The 24386-nt window shown below is 44.0% G+C and overlaps 1 protein-coding gene across 1 annotated transcript in view; it reads right to left on the bottom strand.

Moving 5' to 3' along the window:
- FAM124A (family with sequence similarity 124 member A) overlaps positions 1–23965 on the bottom strand; it is a 103674-nt gene extending 79709 nt beyond the window's left edge. The window contains exon 1 of the mRNA XM_089680356.1: positions 23758–23965. Within this exon, the coding sequence (XP_089536482.1) occupies positions 23758–23813 (56 nt within the window). The 5' untranslated portion in view covers positions 23814–23965. The remainder of the gene's footprint in view (positions 1–23757) is intronic.
- Between the last annotated feature and the right edge of the window lie 421 nt (positions 23966–24386).

Genomic DNA, 24386 nt, shown 5'->3' with positions numbered 1-24386 from the left:
GCTCAGAGGTGGGTAGGGGGTAGAGACAAGGGGTGACTCAGAAGGGGGGAGTTCCTACACCTATTCTTTGAGAAAAAAAACCCTGGTTCTATCTAAATACCAGTAATAAACAGTGCCTTGGCTGATGCATAACTAAAATAAAAAAAATGTTCAGTACGCTCTACATTATGGATATTTTTTATTTATTCCAGGAACTTATATAGCGCCATCAATTTATGTAGCGCTATATATAGTACATTCACATCGGTCCCTAACCCTCAAGGGGTGTACAATCTAAGATCCCTAACTCCCATTCATACATATACATACTGGGGCCAATATAGACAGGAGCCAATTCACCTACCAGCATGTCTTTGGTGTGTAGGAGGAAACTGGAATACCCAGAGGAAACCCACACAGGCACAGGGAGAACATGCAAAATACAGGCAAGTGGTGCTGTGGCTGGGATTCAAACCAAGGACCCTAGTGCTACCAGGCGGAAGTGCTAAACATTTAGCCACTGTGCGGCCCATATCTAGCTGCTCAGTACATGGGCAATTTGGAATCCCACCTTTGACCAATCACAGCGGATCACATGTCAATTGTATACAATGGATGGCTTCCTGTCATGCCATCCATTGTATATAATTACGTTGTTAGCTGTGACTGGTCAAGGCAGTCACATGATACAGACAGGACCAATCACAGCTGATCATGTGATCAGCTTTGCCCAATCACAGCTAATCACAACAAAAGACTGAAATAATCAGTTTCATTCAATAACAATGATTGCAAATATCAATGAAATACATTGGTCTTAGCAATCATAATGTATTAAAGAAAAAAGAAATCCTGATCACTTGCCCAGAGTAGTTCAATGTTACTATGGTAACATTATATTGCTTTGGTCACAGTGTGCTGAAAAATAAAATAGCAAAAAAAAAAGAAAAAATGTAATAAAAAAATAATAGAAACATTTGAAAATAAAAACAAATTCAATTATTATTATTTTCCCCAAAGAAATGTAGCAGAATACAGAATATTTTGACCTAAATTTATGAAGAAATGTTATTTATTTGCAAAATGTTATAACAGACACGAAGAAAAGTGTTTTTTTGTTTTCAAAAGTTTCAGGTGTTTTTTGTTTTATTTATCAAAAAAATAAAAAAACTCAGTGGTGATTAAAAGCCACCAAAAGAAAGCTCTATTTGTGTGAACAAAATGCTAAACATTTTGTATGGATACAGTGTTGCATGACCGCGCAATTGTCATTCAAAGTGCAACAGCACTGAACGCTGAAAATTGGCCTGGACAGGAAGGGGGTATAAGTGCCCGGTATTGAAGTGGTTAAAATGGGGATCACTAGCAACAAATGCTGAATTTAATAGATCATTTAAAAAAAAAAAAAAAAAGGCTGATCCTTCTGTATAATTATTGGCCAGTTTGCTAATTTGTACATTGCCGGTTCTTTAAATAAATTTGTTAATGTGTCTTTTTTTTCCAGCATGTTACAAACTCCTTCAGCATCTGTTCTCCTGGATAATCTGATGTAGCAGTATGCTCTTCCCATCATGGGAATCCCCAAACAATGTCATCAGCTACCATGGTGGTCCTCTGTCCATGTTACAGAGCAGGCTAATGATTGTGATAAAAAGAATCTACCGGTGTTTATTCTTACTACTTCCCACTGTCTGGGTACCTCTGGACGCAGGTGTTTTATTTCACGCGCTGCTCTTCTATTGGACGAGGGCTCAGCAGTCCATTAATCATTGGTGTATGGATGGCCCTTCCCAATAATTAGTGAGTAGTTCCAAGCAACTGCAGAAGATATCCCTTCAGTAAATAAACAAATGACTCACTAAGCAGTGTTTATGGAGTACGCAACTTGTTCACAGCCTGATAACGGTGAGGAATGTTATTGTAACATCTGGACAATAAAACAACCCAGAATACCTCCTAGCTATAGAGAAACACAATCAAATATTTATATCCTTTATTGGAACTGACTCGGCCCTAGGACTCATTCCAGCTTCAATTTAGGAAGGACACATGGGTTTGACTTAGGTCTCTTGCACACAGTACCTTGAAAAAGCTCAGTACGCCATTTTTTTTTATTGAGGTAAAATTATTATTATTATGCAGGATTTATATAGCGCCAACAGTTTGCTCAGCGCTTTACAGTATAACGGGAGACAATACAGCAACAATACAGTTCAATACAAGAAGGATAGGAGGGCCCTGCTCCTCGGAGTTTACAATCTAGGAGAAGCCAATGTAGCCCATTATTTATTATTATTATACAGGATTTATATAGCGCCGTTTGCTCAGAGATTTAGGACATAACGGGAGACAATACAGCAACATTACAGTTCAATACAAGAGGGTTAGGAGGGCCCTGCTCCTGGGAGCTTACAATCTACGAGGGAGGGGCTGGTGGTACAAAAGGTAGTAACTGTGGGGGATGGACTGGTAGGAGGAATAGAAGATTCCGTTATTAGCTGAGGGCAGAATAGGTTTCCCTGAAGAGATAGGTTTTTAGACATCGCCTAAAAGTGAGCAGAGTAGGTGATAATCTGATAAATTGGGGTAGAGAGTTCCAGAGGAAGGGGAGGCTCTGGAGAAGTCTTGAAGATGAGCATGAGAGGAGGAGACAAGGGAGCTAGAGAGCAGGAGGTCGTACGAGGAGCGGAGAGTACAGTTTGGGTGATATTTGGAGACAAGATTGGTGATGTCATTTGGGGCAGAGTTATAAATGGCTTTATATGTTATTGTTAATGTTTTGAATTTTATCCGTTGGGCAATGAGAAGCCAGTGGAGGGATTGGCAGAGAGGGATGGCAGATATGGAACTGTTAGTAAGGTGGACGAGTCTGGTAGCAGCATTCATGATAGACTGAAGAGGGGATAGCCTGCGATGAGGTCGGCCAATGATGAGGGAGTTACAATAGTCAAAGCGAGAGATAACAAGGGAGTGAATAAGTTGCTTAGTAGTTAAGGTTAAGAACGGGCGTATCTTGAAGATGTTGCGGAGGTGCCTTTGCACACAGGCGTGTAAAGAAGTGCTATGTATTCTTCAGTTAAAAAAAAAAAAATAGGAAAATCTGTATTTTTGGTCAGTAATTCATGCTGCGTTCACACATTTATTTAGCGTATTTTGCACACAAATATGTACATATGAGTATATAATAAAAATAATAATGAATTTTCCCCAAGATTATACTGTGCACGCAAATGCACATATGCGCACAAATACGCACATAAATATGCGCAAATATTAGCAAAAAATGCCTGCAATTTCATCCAAAAAAGCTCAAACATCAGTACCATGTGCAAGAGACCTTATTTAGGCAGAACATTTTACAGCTGCTTCTAGGGGCATCTGACAGGTTTTTTTCTGCCTCTAAATGCCCCTCTATGTTAGCTTAGGTGTCCTTGCACACATAGGCTTTTGGTAGCGTTTAGTGGCAGGAGCTTTTAGAGGCATGAAAAAAAACTCACTGCCAGTGCATCCAGGAGCAGCAGAGTTTGGCCCCTTTCACACGGACGCTCCGATCGTGTCCAACTGCCCGTTTTTCCGGCAGACCCAATCGGAACCTCTATTCTCCTCTATAGAGACATCCAATCCAATCTGCCAAAAAGAGACGGATGGGGATCCGTTCCCCTTCCATCTGTCAGATCAGATGGGATGGCAGTTGGATGGAAACGGGCAGGTCAGTTTCCATGCGAATGCCCATAGAGGACAGCGGGCTGTGTCTGTGTCCGCTCTGCAGCAGAGGAGCAGACACAGACCTGTCATCTGCTTGCTCAGCGGGGATCAGCAGAGAGAACCCCTGCTGAGCAAGTGGATCTGCTGATGGGTCTGCCCCATGTGAAAGTGGCCTTTGGGCACAAAAGACGCTTGAAGCTATTAAAAGCTGCTAGAAGCTGCTAAACACGTCTAAACACTGGTGCTTGAGCATTAATTCATTTCAATTACCAGAGTAAATTATTTATTCTGGTAATGAAATGAATTACCGCCCAAGAGCTAGATGACTGTAAAAGCTCCTAAAAGCTTGTAAAAGCTTTCGAAACTTTTACAAACGTCAGACAAAAACTCTGCTGGCTTCTAGGAGAATTAAATACATTTTCTGTGTACATGAGACCTTATAATTATTATTATTATTCAGGATTCATATTGTGCCAACAGTTTGCTCAGCGCTTTACAATATAACGGGAGACAATAAAGCAACAATACAGTTCAATACAAGAGGGATAGGAGGGCCCTGATCCTGGGAGCTTACAATGTAAGAGATAAAGGTAGAGAGAAGTATTACCAGTCAAATTATGGTATGGTGGACCAAAAGCAACCGAAAGTCAGTTGCCAAACCACCGTGAAGGATACCATAACCTTCTTAAAGGAAACCTTTTTTCACAAGTAAAACAGCAGCTGTTATTGTAGAATTCTTCACCATCTGGCTATCATGCTGGTCCTCTGGTTTGGGAGTCAGTAATCCAGAACAAGTATTCAAATATAAACTTCTGACTCTGATTTTCCTAATCTGTATACTTGTTCAAGGCCAGTAACTCAAAAATGATTGAGGCTAAAAGTTTGCCATTATAGCCAGGCAACTAGGATTTCCTGAAGGAAATCAACACTACCAGCCTCAATGTTTCAGAAAAAAAACTTTATCAAGCCCTCGTTCACACCAATGGGATTTGACATGCCAATTCGCACCCTATCTGTGCTCATGAAACTGTTCAAATCGGTGCAACTCCGATTTTGAAAAAAAGTTCCATTTCGATTTTCTGCACAATTTGCATTGACATCTGTGCATGAAGTCGCACAGACATTGGCAAGCCACACGTGAGAATGCACTGGCAGCAGGCTTTGAAATTGTGCTACTTCAGCTGCAGTGGCGCAATTTCAAAGCCACATTCAGTGTGAACCAGGGCTAACCAATCCTTGGGAATTGGCCAAAATGTACAGTATCCCCCCCCCCCTCACACTGCAAGGGTTAAACGTGCGTTCAGTCTAGGGGGGAGTGAAAGATGATGTGTTACTTACCTTACCCAGCTCTGGTTGGCTCCAGTGCTCTCCTTTCTCTCCCCAAAGCCAGAGCTATGAGCGCAGTCTCTGTATCATCATGCGTAATGCAGGGCTGTTAACCCTACATGAAGGAGACTGGAGTGCGAACACAGGAGAAGCACCTTAGAATGGAGGCAGTGCAGGACTAGCTGCATAGATTGAGGGAGTTTGCCAGAGCTGGGTATAAGGTAAGTATTACACCCTATTCTGGCACCCCCAGACTTCAAATGGTTGTAAATCCTTACATATACCCAGTGAAGTGACTGGCCTCAGGTGATACAGAAAAGCAACAAATCCTCCCAAATAAGTTGTACCTGTTTATCTGCAGTCTTCTCTTGTCTATATCTGTTCAAAGTGCTGAATTTATAAGCTTGTCTCAAAGTTCAGAAATAGGGGGCAGAGAGCTGAAATTACACTCTGCAGGGCTCAGTAAGGAGAGCACTGAGAATTGATTGGAGTAAAGAGACCCCCCTCCCCCCAACACAGCTTACAGGAATAGAGCTGAGGCTGTCAATCTGATGAAGGTCCCTACCCTGTCACCATTTTTCTCTTGGTGTCAGGAAAACTTGTCAGAAGTGAATCATGCAGACAGCAGAGGAACGAAGCAGCACACATAAATGACATTTAGTGCTCTTAATTGAGACAAGTACACACTGTAGAAGGATATGCCTTATTCATATTTCATGTCTGAGGTTTAAAACTGCCTTAATAAACAGAAAACCCCTTGCAGTGGTGGGTGGTGGGAGGGGCACTTTAAGGGTAGATTTTTGCTAATTCCTCAAGCTCAGGTTGAACGCTGAGCTTACAGGAAAGCAAATAATTTCAAAATATAAGAGGAATGTGCATTCTTACTTGGATCTTGGCGTGTTATGTATATTTCTTCCAAATCTGTGCAGTAGTCCTTTGTCCTGTGTCCTCTGCCTCTGTGGAGGATCTTCCTGTAATAATGACTAGTCATTGCTGCTCCCTCTACTTGTGCAGGGTGACTGGTCTTGTCTCCGCCCCCTCCTGAATTTTTCTGCTAGTTGCCTGTAGTGGGTGGAACTGCAGGGCCCCTCCTACAGCTCTGCTTTCTGTACAAATCATGTACAGCACAATGATGATGTCACCGCTGTTCTGCAAGATACTAACTAGGTTTGCAAAAGCACTTGGTGTACACAAAGTGGATTTATACTCTTTGTGGCTATTGAAGAATTAGCAGCAGCATGATCAGACTGAGATACAAGTGCTTTCAGTCTGCTATCTGGTAGAACTGATAGACAGCCTAACGGCCAATGGATGGAGAGCACATGGCAGTCTGACAACACTGCTGCTAATTGTAAGGAAGTTGCTTAGCATTGTCAGACTGTAAGGCCCCTTTCAGACAGGGCTGACCCGTCAGCGGATCCCCTTGCTCAGCTGCTGCAGAGCAGATACAGACACAGCCCGCTGTTTTCTATGGGGCAGTCCGGTACCGCCCTTTCCATTTCCACCCGACTGTTATCCTATCCAATCCGCCGGATGGATGGGGAATGGATCCCCATCTGCCTGTTTTTACTGTATAGGATTGGATCGGATGCTGGCGGGTGTCAGTGGACACATGTCCGCTAACACCCGCCGCTCCATAGAGGGCTATGGAGTCTATGGGTCCGATAGTGTGAAAGGGGCCTAATAGGAAGTATTGTCAATGTAGGATTTCTAGGTAAAAAAACATTTTGCAAAAAATTTAATAAAAGCTATTTGCTTAATTTTTCAACAAGATTTGGAAGCCCTGGCTTTCTTATTTACAGGTTCCAGATGTTTAATGGCAGTTGGATACGTTGTTGATGGAGGGATTCTGGATGGACAAGACTCTTCTTTCTTCCTTTTTTATTTCTCTCTCTTCCTTTCACCTTTTCTCTCCCTCCTCCCTCCTTTTTTTTCTTCTCCCCCCGACTACCCTTTTTAAAAAAATATTTTTCTGACTCTCTTACCAACAACGCTGCATACTGTGTAGTGCTCTTGATACTTCTGTTTGTTGAATGGATACCTTCTCTTTAGGTATGTCTACTATTGGTAATCATTGTGAGCAGCGGCCCTGATTGAGGCCTGGCTTTATGGTCAGTTGCCCCCACCAGCTTACTTAATTTTCCTAACATGTCTCCTGTCTATTGGTTTCTGCTGCTATGTTGCCCATTGCTGCCCATTGCATTACTGATAAATTTACAGTCATGGAAGACAGTTCTATGATATCAGGTATACATTTTGTGTAGCTCACCCGTAATAACTCTGGGGTGCTCTCTTTTTCTAGTTCCAACTGTATTTCCGGCCTGTGATGGATTTATACGCTAATACTACTGTTGGTTTTGTGTCCTGTAATTTTCTATGCTTCTTTTGAAAAATCAATAAAAATGATTGAAAACAGAAAAACTGCTTGCTTAAAGGACAAATAAAAGCTCCTGCATAATAGTCTGAACAAGTATCGAATCCAGTTATTATGCAATGCACAAACTTCACAGAGTAAACAAGAAACTTTCTTTACCTTTCTTTTTTTTTCCACATTACCTCATCGATACCATTATTCAAATAAAACACAGGTGTATACTCACAAAAGACATGGAATAAATGTCATATCGATCAAACAATGAATAAGAACGACCTCGTCCCCTTTAAGTCCCCTTTGGGAATAGGTCGCCTAAGAGCCGACGTGCCTCGAGGGGCGACCCCCTCCCCAGAGCCAATCTTTTGAGCCAATCTGGCTCTGAGGAAGAGGGGATCGCCCTCCAAAACATGCCAGCCCCCTGGACAACAACCCACTCCCAAAAAGGACCTGAGTCCTTTAATCAATGCAGCGTATATCCCATGATGTGTAACCGCAGATCTCATTAGGTACTTTGCGATTTTATGCATATTCCGGGAATTTCTCTATATGACTGGAAGGCCATATACAGTATCTTATCTGTCATTGATTATCTGTGAAGCTCTTCATGGGGTCACCGCTTTGCGGAGAAAAGAGCTGGGAGCGCACTGCCAATAGTTGTGACTGTGTTCAGCTTTATTTTTTTTATTAAATATTTTATTAATTTTCCAATTTCAGCCTATTTCGTCTTTACCTTTCCTAACTGAGCCAAACCCTCCTTCATTTGTGTCTCACATGTCCCCCCTCCCAGACACTGCAGCTCACAGGGAGGGTTTTGGCACCAGAGGTAGTGCTGTGAATGAAAAGCTCCAGGCTTGTGAATGAGCAGTGACAATGCTAATAGCCACACCCCCGCAACGTTTTCTCATTCCATTGTAGTGCAAACGGATACAGGCTACATCAGAGTGGCAACTCTGCTCTGAATCCTGGAGCAGTGCAGCATTGTTGCCACATCACAGGAAGCTGCATTAACTGGGCTTCACTGGAAGGATCAACAAGTATTTGTGCAGAGGGGCACAGTAAGGCATCATGCATAACATAATAAAAAATAGATATTATATTTTCAGCGTATAAGACGACTTTTTAACCCATGAAAATCTTCTCAAAAGTTGGGGGTCGTCTTATACGCCGGGTGTCATCTTTTAAGCCGGTATACGGCGTGCTGAAACTTACCGGTGTAGCGGCAAGATCTGTCTCCCGTGAAGATCTGTCCCCCTTGAAGCAACTGTGCATGTCACAGTTTTAGGCATAAGAAGCCGATCGCCGATCAACAACATTAGCATCGAGCTGACACAGGTAACCCCTTTTCTGCTGCACCGCTTGATCACACTTAAACACACCTCTGATCCCGCGGATCACTAGCCGCCGCCAATGCTCCAGCAAGATGGATCAAAGATGCGTATTGGGGAGCATCATCGATCAGAGAGAGGACAGTTACATGGGAGGGGATTGTGACATAGGGAGGACAGTGACATGGGTAGTACAGTGACATGGGGGCGTGACATGGGGAGGACACTAACATGTGGGGGGGTCAGTGACATGGGTGGCCATAACATGTGGGGGGGCAGTGACATATGGGGGGCATGACATGCGGAGGACAGTGACATGTGGAGAGCCAGTGACATGAGGGGGGGGACTGACATGGGAGGGCAGTGACATGTGGGGAGGGGGGGATTGACATGGGGAGGACAGTGATATGTGGGGGGGCCTGACATGGGGAGGTAAGTGAAATGTGGGGGGGAAGTGACATGGGGGGGCCGTGACATGTGGAGGACAGTGACATGTGGGAGGGTCAGTGACATGGGGAGGACAGTGACATTGGGGGGGGCAGTGACATGGGGAGGACAGTGACACGAGGGGAGGCAGTGACATGAAGAGGACAGTGACATGAGGGGGGGCACTGACATGGAGAAGACAGTGACATGAGGGGGGGCACTGACATGGGGGGCCTGACATGGAGAGGACAGTGAAATGTGGGGGGAAGTGACATGGGGAGGCCATGACATGTGCGGGGGGGGGGTCAGTGACATATGGAGGACAGTGACATGTGGGGGGGGGTCAGTGACATGGGGAGGACAGTGACATTGGGGGGGGCAGTGACATGGGGAGGACAGTGACACGAGGGGAGGCACCGACTTGGAGAGGACATTGACATGAGGGGGGGCACTGACATGGAAAAGACAATGACATGAGGGGGGGCAGTGACATGGGGGGTCTGACATGGAGAGGACAGTGAAATGTGGGGGGGAAGTGACATGTGGGGGCCGTGACATGTGCGGGGGGGGGGGTCAGTGACATGTGGAGGACAGTGACATATGGGGGGGTCAGTGACATGGGGAGGAAAGTGACTTTGGGCGGGGCAGTGACATGGGGAGGACAGTGACACGAGGGGAGGCACTGACATGGAGAGGACAGTGACATGAGGGGGGCCTGACATGGAGAGGACAGTGAAATGTGGGGGGAAGTGACATGGGGAGGCCGTGACATGTGCGGGGGGGGGGGGTTAGTGACATGTGGAGGACAGTGACATGTGGGGGGGTCAGTGACATGGGGAGGACAGTGACATTGGGGGGGGGCAGTGACATGGGGAGGACAGTGACACAAGGGGAGGTACTGACATGGTGACATGGAGAGGACATTGACATGAGGGGGGGCACTGACATGGAAAAGACAATGACATGAGGGGGGGCAGTGACATGGGGGGTCTGACATGGAGAGGACAGTGAAATGTGGGGGGGAAGTGACATGTGGGGGCCGTGACATGTGCAGGGGGGGGTCAGTGACATGTGGAGGACAGTGACATGTGGGGGGGTCAGTGACATGGGGAGGACAGTGACATTGGGGGGGGGGCAGTGACATGGGGAGGACAGTGACACGAGGGGAGGCACTGACATGGAGAGGACAGTGACATGAGGGGGGGCACTGACATGGAGAAGACAGTGACATGAGGGGGGGCAGTGACATGGGGGGCCTGACATGGAGAGGACAGTGACATGAGGAGAGCAGTGACATGGGGGGCCTGACATGGGGAGGATAGTGACATTTTGGGGGGCAGTGACATGGGGTAGTCTTATACGGTGAGTATAGCCCAAATATTTTACCAGGAAAAGTAGGGGGTCGTCTTATAAGCCCAGTCGTCTTATACGCCGGAAAATACGGTATATAAAACATGAATACATTTACAGGTTACACTCATTTTGGCCCCTTTCATACGAGGCAGATCTGTCAGCGGATCCCCCTGCTCAGCTGGGGATCTCTCCACTGATCCCTGCTGAGCAGGCAGATGACAGGTCTGTGTCCACTCCGCTGCTGCAGAGCGGATACAGACACTGCTCGCTGTCTTCTATGGGGCGATCAGATGGAAACGGACTGCCTGCCGTTTCCATCCGACTGCCATCCAATCTGATCCACCAGACAGATGGGGAAACGGATCCCCATCCGTCTGTTTTTGGTGTACAGGAACGGATGCCGGCGGGTGTCAGCAGACACTTGTCCATTGACACCCGCCGGTCCATAGAGGTCTATGAATGGTCCTATTGGGTCCGCCTGAAAAACTGACAGGCGAACCTGATCGGCCTGTCAGTGTGAAAGTGGCCTTTAATTGTAAACAATGTAGTGCAAGGGTTTCTTTATCAAGGCAAAAGTCACATTTCTTGGTCATGAAGCCCTACTTCCCAAACATCATACTGCACTTGTGATTTCTCCATGGTACAATAAACAATCCTTTCAAAGAAGAAGGTGTGCTGGCAAACATATCACATTGCAGAATGTCTCACTCCGGTGCCTCCCAGGCTTACGTCAAGTATGTCCAACAATGGAGTCTTAAGAATGTCACCCCGCCATCCTATACTATGAAGCCCAGAGCCTGAGCATCCTACAATAAACTCATGCATTCCCACATTACAGTGTATCTATGCTAATACAAACAAATAGTTTGAGCTACGGTATATTCTGGAGGGTTTCAGGTAATGCTGGAGTGAGTGATTCTGCCATGACCAGTATATGAGCTCCCCTCCCCAGAGTCTGGGCTACATTGCTCCAAATGTCTAAATTCATTGTAGTTCAGTGAAACCAGAGCAATGATACAGGAGCAATGCAGGTCTCATACACTCTACTACAGGGAGTTTCTCTGTTTTCCACCGTATTAGTCCTCATGCACACTGGACGTTTTTACAGCGGCTGTTTTTGGCTTTTGACGTTTTTTTCTGCAGCCAGTAAACCCCCCAGCATGTTATCCTATGTGTCCATGCACACATAGACTGTAATCAACGTTTTTTGACAGGGACGCTTTTTGGCTGGAAAAAACCCAGAACTAGTGGGTTTCTAGAGGAGTTTTTTAGCTGTTAAGGAAATGTCAGAAAAAACCTCCTGCGCTAAAATGGGGTCCTACCACTCAAGCTGCTGATACTAACCTCTTACCAATGTGAGTAAAGTGTATAAATATGTATAAACAGTGCAGCGCTAAAATAAATGTGAATAGGTAAATAAATAAATAATGCAAAAATACAAAAAAAAAACCAGTGCACAAAGGGGTTAAACTATTATAAAGTGCAACACGTGCATTCCCTATGGGAATATTAAATGTGTAAAGGTGATCAGTGTCCTACCAACACTCAAAAAATCCAAAAAAATCAAATAATCACTCTACCGTGATACATATAAAATTGAACAATGACAAATACAGCAAATGAAATGTCCATGAAAGTGCTCAAAACACAATATTCATACAAGTGCTGCTAGGTGTCCACTCCGTGCAAATCCTTTAGTGGCCTAAGTGTCCCCTCACCTCCTTAAATAGACCCTACAGGGTCAGCTCGCTCTGAGACTTAAAACCCCTCTGATTGGCAACAGGATCCTGTCCAAATCCACTCCCACATCCTCCGATCCTTATATGTACCACTCTGAGGAAGTCACGAGGTCTGAGGAAGTCACGTGTCTAGCAAGATGCAACGCGTCGGTACGCAAGCAGGCATTTCCGGGTGCGTGGTGACGTCACTTCCGGCGTGGGGGCCATATATGAAATCCCTGTATCAATACCCATGCAATACATCTATAGCATGAGGTAAAGAGCTGTGTTAAAGGAGAAAGAGCATATGAGTGCGCATTTTTTCTTTACTGTTTTCACCCAAATAAAATGCGGTTTTACACTATGGAGGTTCTTTGTTTACATATGATCCGGAGGGGATGCTGCTGACAGAGTGGTACATATAAGGATTGGAGGATGTGGGAGTGGATTTGGACAGGATCCTGTTGCCAATCAGAGGGGTTTTAAGTCTCAGAGCGAACTGACCCTGTAGGGTCGATTTAAGGAGGTGAGGGGGCACTTCGGCCACTAAAGGATTTGCACGGAGTGGACACCTAGCAGCGCTTACATGAATATTGTGTTTTGAGCACTTTCATGGACATTTCATTTGCTGTATTTTCATTGTTCAATTTTATATGTATCACTGTAGAGTAATTATTTGATTTTTTTGGATTTTTTGAGTGTTGGCAGGACACTGATCACCTTTACACATTTAATATTCCCATAGGGAATGCACGTGTTGCACTTTATAATAGTTTAACCCCTTTGTGCACTGGGGTTTTTTTTGTATTTTTGCATTATTTATTTACTTATTCACATTTATTTTAGCGCAGCACTGTTTCAGCTGTAAAAACACTCTAACGCTGAAAAACGTGGCACAATGCAGTAAAACGAGGCTATCGGCATTTTTGGACGTTTTGTTGACAAAAAAAAATGCTAAAAAACAAATGCAGAAAAACACCACAAATGCGGCAAAACACCGCTAAAAGCTAAAAAAGCTGAAAAACGCACGTTTTTAATGTGACTTTACACAGCTAACGTTACCAGCATTATCAAAACACCCATTGTGCATGGAGCCACAGCTGGAATCTGAGACTATGGGCTTGCCAAAAGAGATAGTCAGAGAGTGTGGACATCTAACAGGAGATGATCAAAGGCTTTGGACTTGCCACAAAAGATAGAGACTGCAGGCATCTAACAGGAGATTTATTTATTTATTTATTTCAGGTTACATAGCGCTGTCAATTTATGCAGTGCTTTAAATATATATTGTTCATTCTCATCGGTCCCTAACCCTCAAGGGGTGTACAATCGAAGGTCCCTAACTTCCATTCATACACATACTAGGGCCAATTTAGACAGGATCTAATTAACCTACCTGCATGTCTTTGGAGTGTAGGAGGAAACCAGAGTACCTGGAGGAAACCCACACAGGCACAGGAAGAACATGCAAACTCCAAGCAGGAGGTGCTGTGGTTGGGATTTGAATCAATGACCCTCGTACTGCCAGGTGGGAGTGCTAACCATTTAGCCACTGTGCTGTCCAGATAGTCAAAGATTATGGGCTTGCCATAAAAGACATTCAGAGAGCGCAGACGTGCTGCAGGAGATGGTCAATGTCTACGAGCTCACCACAAGAGACAGAGAGTGCAGGCATGATGCTGGAGATGGTCAATGTCTACGGGCTCATCACAAGAGACCGAGAGTGCAGGCATGATGCTGGAGATGGTCAATGTCTAAGGGCTCATCACAAGAGACAGAGAGTGCAGATGTGCTGCTGGAGATGGTCAGTGTCTACAGGCTCACCACAAGAGATAGTCAGAGAGTGCAGACGTGCTGCTGGAGATGGTCCATGTCTACGGGCTCATCACAAGAAACAGTCAGACAATCCATACTGTATGTGCTGCTGGTGATGGTCCATGTCTACGGGCTCACCACAAGAGATAGTCAGAGAGTGCAGACATGCTGCCAGAAATGGTCAATAACTGGGATTGCTGCAAGAGATAGTCAGAGACTACAGACATGCAGCAAGAGATGGGCAAAGACTGCAAGCTTGCAACAAGAGACAGAGATTGCCGGCATGCTACAGGAGATGGTTAAAGCTTGTGGGCTTGCTATAAGAGTTAGAGACTGCAGAAATTCTGCCGATATAGTCAATGACTATGGGCCTGTTACAAGAGATAGTCAGAGACTGCGCACATGCTACAGGGGATGGTCAATGACTACAGGCTTGCTACAAGAGAAACTCAGAGACTGCAGACATACTACAGGGGATGGTCAATGACTACAGGCTTGCTACAAGAGATGTTAGAGACTGCAGACATGCTACAGGGGATGGTCAATGACTACAGGCTTGCTACAAGAGATACTCAGAGACTGCAGACATACTACAGGGGATGGTCAATGACTACAGGCTTGCTACAAGAGATGTTAGAGACTGCAGACATGCTACAGGGGATGGTCAATGACTATAGGCTTGCTACAAGAGATACTCAGAGACTGCAGACATGCTACAGGGGATGGTCAATGACTATAGGCTTGCTACAAGAGATACTCAGAGACTGCAGACATGCTGCAAGAGATATCAGAGTCTGAGAACATGGGTTTCTGATGACATAACAGTAACACAACACTGAGAAGCGAAGCAGTACATTCCTGCACTAGGACTTTCACACTGGTATCATTTGTTGTAGGAAGGATCGGTCCTCAGCTCGGTGAGCAGTATGCAAACATGGGGTTCATCTTACATAAGGGAGGGCTAATGTTATGGACCATCGAAACAGTAAAGTGGTCTTTTGGTTTTGTTTTTAAATAAAATACTTCTGATCCTCTGTGCAGCCAATTCCTGTTATGTGTATTTGCTCCAGTGATGGCTTAATCGCATTTCTCAGAGTGGGTTTGGGGGACTACAGTGGACAATGTATCCATAATGTGGGTGAAACAGCCACTTGTATTCTCTAGAAGCCCACTCATGTTACAAGGTGACAACACAGCAGCACAATTGGGAGACAGGAATAGAGTGTTGTCAGGATGCAACAGAAAATGTCTGAACAAGGACCTTCACAGCTGGATCAACAGGTGCCCACTCCCATTTCGGTCAGATTGCCTCGACGGATCCACCAAAACTTCTCTCCCCCTCCCTGCCCACAACCTTCTGAGACATGTGACAGGGCCCAGAAGGCTGTGGAACCATTCACAAAGCGCAACGCAAGTAGCACTTGTTAAAAGCTGCAGTTGTTGTGTATAGTCGGCAGCCTTTCGAAATTAATGACAGGTTTAAAATGTGCAGAAGCTGTACGCAAACATACGCACATCCAAGTGCTAGTTGTGTACAGGGCCATATGCTATTACCTGTTACAGCATCCAGTATATCTGATATTTTTCCACTTCCTTTATTAGGGTGACAACGCTATTCATTCTTCAGTGATATTGCATAAACACAAAAACTGCTTTATTATTACTAGTAACAGACCACGTTATGTATGTCTTTGTGTTTAATTTGGCCATAGTTCCACTTTAAACGTGTCCTATTACGTTTGTAGAATCTTTAGATTCATGCGTTCAGCCTGAGCATAAGTCACAAAGGGAATTTTACAGCAGGGAATTCAAAGCTCTGGAAAGATCATGAAAGCCCCACGGTTACCACAGCAATGTGACAACTGACAGTTGGCGAGAGATTAACAATACCTGACTTGCCCTAACAGTCAAATAAAAACAATGTACATCACTAAGAGCAAAACAATATAGTAAAAAATTCACAAAATACTACATAACCAACCATTCACTGTATTTGGAAGGAAGGAATTCAGTGACTATGCAATATTCTGAAAAAGCAATGCTACACTAGTCACAGGGACTACTTTTGAGATATACATTTATTAAACACAATCCAAGGTATTAAACTCCTTGCACCATTATATTCGCAAGGAATACTGTCAGAAGTGGCATGCACAACATAAAAGCAGAACTTCACCCAAAAAGGGGAAGTTCCATTATTCCTTCTTCTTCCCTTCCCTATCATATCTGGCATGTTTTTTTTTGGGGGGGGGGGGAGGGGGGTGTACCTGGTTTTCACAGGTACCTGCTCCCATTTCCACTCAGATCGCCTAGGCCATCTGAGTAAAAGTTCTCCTCCACCCCCCCCCCCCCCCTCCCTGCAGCAGCTTTTTGGTACATATCCCAGAAGGCTGAGGGACCATTCACAGAGTGCAGAGCTGCACATGCGCACTGGGCAGCTGGCTGGGAAGCCACAAGAAATCACAGCCGGCTACCTACAGTTAAGATGAGGGTACCAGGGACCAAAGACCGGTGAAGAAACTGGCCCAGTTAAGGAAGCTACTCTTAAAGGAAAATCTTGTGTAAAGGGATGCAGACCGTTCCACTTTACTCATTAGATCCCTGCAAGATCAGCAACTGACTGATAATTATAAAATCACTCCCATACAGATTCACTCTGCACATGGACACAGGCGAACAAACTGTTATTTTTTCAGATTAACAAAAGGTAGTATTCTGCAACAAAGTTTGCTAAAATCCCTGCAAAGAGAAAATAGAAAATTAAAATTGAAAATAGAAAACTGAAATAGAATATGTTGTGATGTCACTTCCGGGTCCCCGATGTCAGATTACCCAGCCATCAAGGTCGGGAAAGAGTGTAATGCAGTGCGACTGCATTACATCCAGAGGAGTACAGGGGAGACATCCAGGGTCTTTTAGACCCTGGATGTCTCAATAAAGTGAACGTCACTAAAAGTCATTACATGGGGGACTTTTTGTCCCCTATGTGGTGAGAGAAAAAAGTTAATAGTAAAAAATTAGTTAAAAGAGTTATATCCAAACACATAACCCCCCCAAAAATGTTTTTTGAGGCCCCCCCCATCCTCACATTCACATACGTACAAACATAAAAGCATGCGCTATGGCGCCTACGCATGAAAACGTTGACTGCAATACACATGTTACATATCGCCGCAGATGCCAGAATGAGAACAATAATTCTAGCACCAGACCTCCTCCATAATTCTAAACTGAAGACCTAGAAGGGGCTTTAAAATCATTGCTTATAGAAAATATAGGGTACTAAAGTTTCTCGCAATTTCAAGAGTGCACGCAAATTTAAGCTTTGACATGTTGGGTATCTATTTACATTTTACCAAAAAGTATGTAATTTATTGCTTTTTTATGCTCTAAAATTAACTTAAGTGTATTTTTTACTTACATTTTGCATTTCCTAGACCTTTGTGGTAATAGTGTGTGACGTAACAAATTGGATCTACCGCTATTTTATTCTCTAGAGTCTCTGATTTTAGAAAATATATAATGTTTGGAAGTTTTGTATAATCTTCAGGCCTAAAATGATTTATTACATGTGTGCAAAAAATAGCAAAAGCGGCTCTGGCAGCGAAAGGGATAAAGGATAAGCCCGACACTCCCCTTTCCTAAGGAGCATCCAATCGATGCTGATTACACTGCAAGGTCTCTCTGCTCCCTGCTAGTCCCTGGGTGCAGTGCTGGAGACAGGCAGGGAGGTGAGGAGGAGATAAACAGCTCAATAATAAAAATATGAAACGTTTAAGTCACCATAAAGCCCCTTTTGTTTTTAAAAGCCCCAGACATTCCTAAAATCACCTTCGATTTAAATATGGTTTTGCTCAAAAATTATTATTTTTTTATCAGGACAAGTAGACTGCTATGAGGGACAAGTAGATTGGGGCACCGATTTAGTCCCTGGACAAGTAGTTTTTTTTAAAAATGTCCACACCCCTGATAACTCGTCATAATAAAGAATACATTTTTTAAAGCAGAGCACCAGGCTCCCCTCTAAAATTAAAGAGTCAGCAGCTACAAATCCTGTAGCTGCTGACTTTTAATTTAAGGACACACCTGTCTAGGGATCCAGCAATGTCCTCACCCAAGCTGATTCTTCAGTCGGCTTCAGATGCAGGGGCCAGTATCTTAACTAAGGGAAACCGGCTGTGAAGTCACAAGGCTTCCTACTGCACATGTGCATGTGATGTGTCCCAGAAGGCTGAGGGGTAAGGAGGGGGCCAAACCTGCAGCTCAGATTGCCACAGCGCATCTGAACAGAAGTGGGAGTGGGTACCTGCCATAACCAGATACCTGATCCCCCCTCCCCCCAAAAAGTGCCAAATGTGGCAGTGGAGGGGGGGAGGATACAAACAAGTGGAACTTCCCTTTTTGGGTGAAGTTCAGCTTTAATTCTTGTGACCAATCTCATAGGAGCCATCATGCCAAGTTACACAACTGAGCTACGAGGTGTCAAAACTACCACTGTTTGCCCTTATTTGGCTCATTGTCTATTTTCTATGTATATTCCAACAATCACCTTTCCCAAGTGTTACTGATTATTTTCACAGAGGTGCTAATTCTATAGAACTGTAGTTAAAGAGGAACTTCACCCTCCTGTGTTATTTTGTTTACTCCCCTCTTACTTTGTTTCTTGGGTTACCCTTAAAACACATACTTTTTTTTATGTCCTGTGGTGTAGTGAACATACTCACAAAACTTGTTGGGATTGGGTTGGGACTGTATGGACTTCCACTTTTATTTATCTATTTATTTATTTAATAATTTGTGTTGGATTCTGTAAGGATTCATGTTGAGCACTTTTACAGTTTTTCATATATTTATTTACTTGGGTGAAAGTTAGACCTTTGTGTGCTTAAGGGTGTAGCTAATATAGATTAGGATACCGTATCTTATTATTCATACTCACAAAACTAGCACCCACTGCAAAAAAAAGTGAGCACACAAAAGTGAAACACACAAAAAAGTACACAGGGTGTACGTCTGTCCCTCCGAAGAGAAAGGACCCTAGCCCTGATCCCCAGGGGCGCAAGGCTCCTGACAGGGACTAAGGTACTCACTGGTCCACCTGACCGAAACCAGGCGGATCCCTCTCTTCAGGAGGCATGCTGAAGCAAGGCCACCAAAGTACTTAGTGGGGCTCCCCCAAAGGGAGACCCCATGGGTGGGGGAGAACCTGACCAAAAGGCCACATGCCTCCCCCACCCAAGCCTTTCAGGGCAGGCCTGAGGACCTACACCCTACTAATCGGAAAAGTGATAAAGTGTGTACAGTGCTGTGCAACGTGCAAGTGACCAACATAGAAAAAAAAAGGAAAAGGGGAAGTGGACAAGTGTTTGGTGCCATAGTGCAATACTATGGTGGGACGTTCTGCCAGGAAAAAAAAAATTCCTCTGGTCCTGGCCAAAAGGCCCGGCCCTAGAGGCAGGTGCAAAAAAAAGCAGGACTGGTGTAGTGATCATGGTGCCTAAAACTCAAAGTGAGCTCCCTCACCGTTAGAATTTCAGCACCCATGGACTGCCACTCCAAGGGCACATACACCATGCGCTTCTTTCACAGCCCAGCCCTCAGCCAGACCAATGCAGCTCTTATTCCTACCAGGAAGGCATTCGAGCTTAGAGAGAGCCCTGCCATCACTGGAGACAAGCCTGTGGGACCAGAATCAACCCAGGAGGAAAAGGAACCCGCCCACAGCTCCATGCCTAATTACATCTGGAGGGATACTAACTAGCGCCCCCACTCAACAAGAGGCACCGACATTTTCCCTCCTGGAAACTGATACTACACTTGATCTTAGCCAAAAGGCCGAGAAGTTCCTTCTCCCCCCCAAAAAAAGTGCAGAATGTGGCAGTGAAAGGGGGGAGGATACAAACAAGTGGAACTTCCTTTTGGGGGGAAGTTCAACTTTAAATCCTGAAACCAATCTCACAGGAGCCATCATGTCAAGTTACACAACTGAGCTAATAGGTGTCCAAACCACAACTGTGTGCTCTTACTTGGATCACTGTCTATTTTCTATGTATGTTCTAACAATCACCTTTCCCAAGTGTTACTGACTACACAGAGGTGCTAATTCTATAGAATTGTAGTTAAAGAAGAACTTCACCCTCCTGTGTTATTTTGTTTAATCCCCTCTTACTTTGTTTCCTGGGTTACCCTCAAAACACATACTTATACGTTCAGCAAATTAAGTGTTGTCCTGCTGTAATCCACTGCTCCACCACTGCTCCCTGGGTCCCATGCCACCATCTGCTTTGCTTACATCATGGGGAGCTGACTGTCTCTGCTGGCCTACTGATGACATGCCATTCACCATGCGTAATGTGCACTAGATTGCCTCAAAGCTTCTGCTTGCTGGGGTATATCATTCCTGTCTAGGCGAGAATACCACAAGTAGGGGCAGCTTTTAAAAAAAAAAGATTCTGCAATTATGTGAAAGGAAGTTGTATTTTTATGGAAAGTGGGTGGAGAGTGAAGGTCTGCTTTCAAAGAGAAAGAACTGAAAATGGGTATCATTTACTTCAAAATGAATATCCTTAACCAACCGGGTTCTTTAACAATTCCCCAGACTGCCTAGCCTTCAGTAAACTGTCCACCATTCCCAATTACATTACAATTTTACAATCATACAATGGGAAGGGATAACCATAATCTAAAGAATATATATATATCTCAAAAATATGAAAGTGAGCGCTAAATGAGAATAAATATAAAGTAGCTGCTAGCACTCAAGGTGTAGGCAACAATCCCAACGCAAACATATATATATAAAAGTGCAACGCTATAAACGCACAATCTGTTTACTAGTAAAGGTGAAGTAATTAATATGATAAATATATGCTAGGTCACTTTGTATAATCAAAGGTATATTTAGAGAAAATAAAGTGCCAAACAGTGCAAAAGTGCAATAAAGTGAATCAAGTAATGTCCGTAATACAATATAGTATTGAATATCAATCAACAAATATCAATCGATAATTGTCCTTATATAGATCAAATGCACTGTTGCCAGGTGCAAAGTGCATGCATGTAATTATTCATGAAGGGAATCCACCACCTTGGACGGATGTACACTCACCAGAGAGGAAACATTAATAGGCATCTGTTTTAACCTGTCACATCTGGAGGTGACGAGGCAGCCAAGGGGTTAATCCTACTGCTTCATCCGGAAAGAGATGGGGAGGGTGTCCCTTGTCCTGGGAAAAGTAGCTGCGCTCAACTTCCCATCATGCTGCCAAGACCAACTCTGGCACGATATTTGTTGATTGATATTCAATACTATATTGTATTACAGACATTACTTGATTCACTTTATTGCACTTTTGCACTTTATTTTCTCTAAATATAACTTTGATTATACAAAGTGACCTAACATATATTTATCATATTTATTACTTCACCTTTACTAGTAAACAGATTGTGTGTTTAAAGCGCTGCACATATTATATATATATATATATATATATATATATATATATATATACTGTATATACAGACCCCATTCCAAAGACAAGAACCGGAAAAGCCTCCACACTCTATTCTCAGGACTTGGGCATGAATCATCTATACTGACAGACTCCTTTTTACTCTTTGAGATAAATACAAAAAGAACCATAGTGAAAATGACAGTAAAACGATTATTTTGCATATTCTGACATTTTTTTAAATAAAACTTTTGGATGTCTCAATTTGTTGATACAGTTTGTTTAAAAAAAAGGGGGTAATGTGGCAATGTACAGTTTAAAAAAAATCCCAATTTATTTTATATAAGGAATCCATTTGGTACATAACATACTAATGATTGTGATACTAACACCAAAGAAATGTGAACACCTATTACAGCAGTTTTTTTCTCAACTAGATATCCCCCTGAGGTTGTTATGAGTTCCTTGAGCAATGATCAAGGTTGAATTGATCTCCCACCTGCATTGACCACCAATGTAGGACTGCAAATTCCCACTAACCACCAATGTAAGGGGACACCTCAACATTGACCATCAATGTAGGGGAGTAAGTCTACACTGACCAATAATGTAAGGTGGCACTTCTAAACTGATCACCAATGTAAGGGAACACTTCTACATTGACCACCAACTTAGGGGGCATGTCTACAAAGACCACAAATGTAAGGGGCCTTTCTAAACTGACCACCAATGTAAGGGGGCACATCTACACTTATGATCAATTTAAGGGGACACTTCTACACTGATAGTAAATGTAAAGGGACACTTCTACACTGATAGTAAATGTAAAGGGACACTTCTACACTGATCGTAAATGTAGAGGGACACTTCTACCCTGACCGCCAATGTAAAGGGACATTTCTACACTGACCACCAATGTAAAGGGACATTTCTACACTGACCACCAGTGTAAAGGGACATTTCTACACTGACCACCAATGTAAAGGGACATTTCTACACTGACCACCAGTGTAAAGGGACATTTCTACACTGACCACCAATGTAAAGGGACATTTCTACACTGACCACCAATGTAAAGGGACATTTCTACACTGACCACCAGTGTAAAGGGACATTTCTACACTGACCGCCAATGTAAAGGGACATTTCTACACTGACCGCCAATGTAAAGGGACATTTCTACACTGACCACCAATGTAAAGGGACATTTCTACACTGACCACCAATGTAAGAGGGCACTTCCAAACTGACCACCAATGTAAGCGGGCATATAAAGGACCACTGGTTGCAGGAAAGACATTTGAATCCCCCAGCAACACAGTCAGAGACAAAAATAAAAAATGAAGAAAAATAAAGTAAATAAAGAAAAAAATTAAAATAAAATAGGTGCAGAGGAGATGGAGCATTGGGCTTTCTGCTGTCACTCTTCTATGTATCCTTCATACGGGACTAATTTCTTCTTCTTCTGATTATTATTATTATTATTATTATTACATCCTGTTTGTAATCTCTGAACTATAACATCCAGCATATTGTAAATAAATAACTATAAATAACAATAAATAATTTTTTTTTAAAAAAATAAAGAAATAAAAATAGTTGTTAAAAAATAAAGAATAGAAGAAAAATAAAGTTAATAAAGAAAAAATAAAAAGAAGAGGTGCAAGGGGGATGGAGTATTGGACGTTTTCTGCTGTAACTCCTCCACAAGTAATTTATTATTATTATATCATCTATGTAATCACAAGCATATTGTAAACAATCAATTGTAAATAAAATAAGAATACATAAAAAAAATTAAGATAATTAATGATAAATAAATGAATAACAAATGCATGAAAAACAATACAAAAAAAATAAAAATAATAAAGGTGCAGAGGGGATAGAGCATCGGGCTTTTTCTGCTGATTCCATAAGGCTGAATTAATGTATTATTATTATAACATCCTCGGTGTAATCACTGAACTATATTATCCAGTAATATTGTAAACACGTATAAAGTCAATACTGGATTCCAGGTTGCAGCGGATAAAACAGGACAATTCCAGGGACATACAGTATCAGGACAAGTCTGTCCCTGGAAATGAGGGATGGGAGCACAACCACAACCCTGATTTCTGACACAGGAGTCCGAGTACTGGGACAGCAGAGTTCTCTCCGATCTAAGAGGACCTGTCCTCACTTGGAACAGCCCTGTACAGAAAAGTTGGGCATTCGCTGTGCACATACTTGGGGGGGGAGGTGCAGCCGAGCCGAGTGAATGAAGAGAGAAGACGACTCACCCCCCGGTCTCCGCTCCCGAGTCCTCGCAGTCATCGTCCGCACTCTTCTTCTCCATGGCCGGGATCACGGAGCCCCCATGGCAGGCTGTGCTGTGGATGTGGCCGTGCTGCCCCAGCTCTCTCCGCCTTCTGACCTTCTCCTGGATGCTGACACCCCCCCCCCGCACGAGCGGCCCGCCTCCCCGATCCTTTGTATGGCGGAGAATGCGGACACCTAATCCCCGGCTGGAGGAGCGCAGACCTCTCTCCACTCCGTGCCGCTCCCGGGCTGGGGACTGGTCACATCCCACAGAGGGAACGTCCATTACCTGTACGAAAGCACCCCCCACCCCGTTCATCACCTCCACCCTGACAGCCCACCCCCCATCACCACCACCCAGACAGCCCACCCCCCCATCACCTCCACCCTGACAGCACCCCCCCCATCACCTCCACCCTGACAGCACCCCCCCTCCCCCATCACCTCCACCCCCTGACAGCACCCCCCACCCCCAGCCCTCCATCACCTCCACCCTGACAACACCCCCCACCCCCGCCCCTCCATCACCTCCACCCTGACAGCACCCCCCCATCACCTCCACCCTGACAGCACCCCCTACCCCCAGCCCTCCATCACCTCCACCCTGACA

This window comes from Staurois parvus, unplaced genomic scaffold, assembly GCF_062004578.1.
Source record: "Staurois parvus isolate SC_StPar_1 unplaced genomic scaffold, SC_StPar_1.0 ptg000242l, whole genome shotgun sequence".
Classification (NCBI taxonomy): Eukaryota; Metazoa; Chordata; class Amphibia; order Anura; family Ranidae; genus Staurois; species Staurois parvus.
Note: the sequence above shows the minus strand (reverse complement) of the source record. Positions and strands in the feature narration are given on the sequence as shown.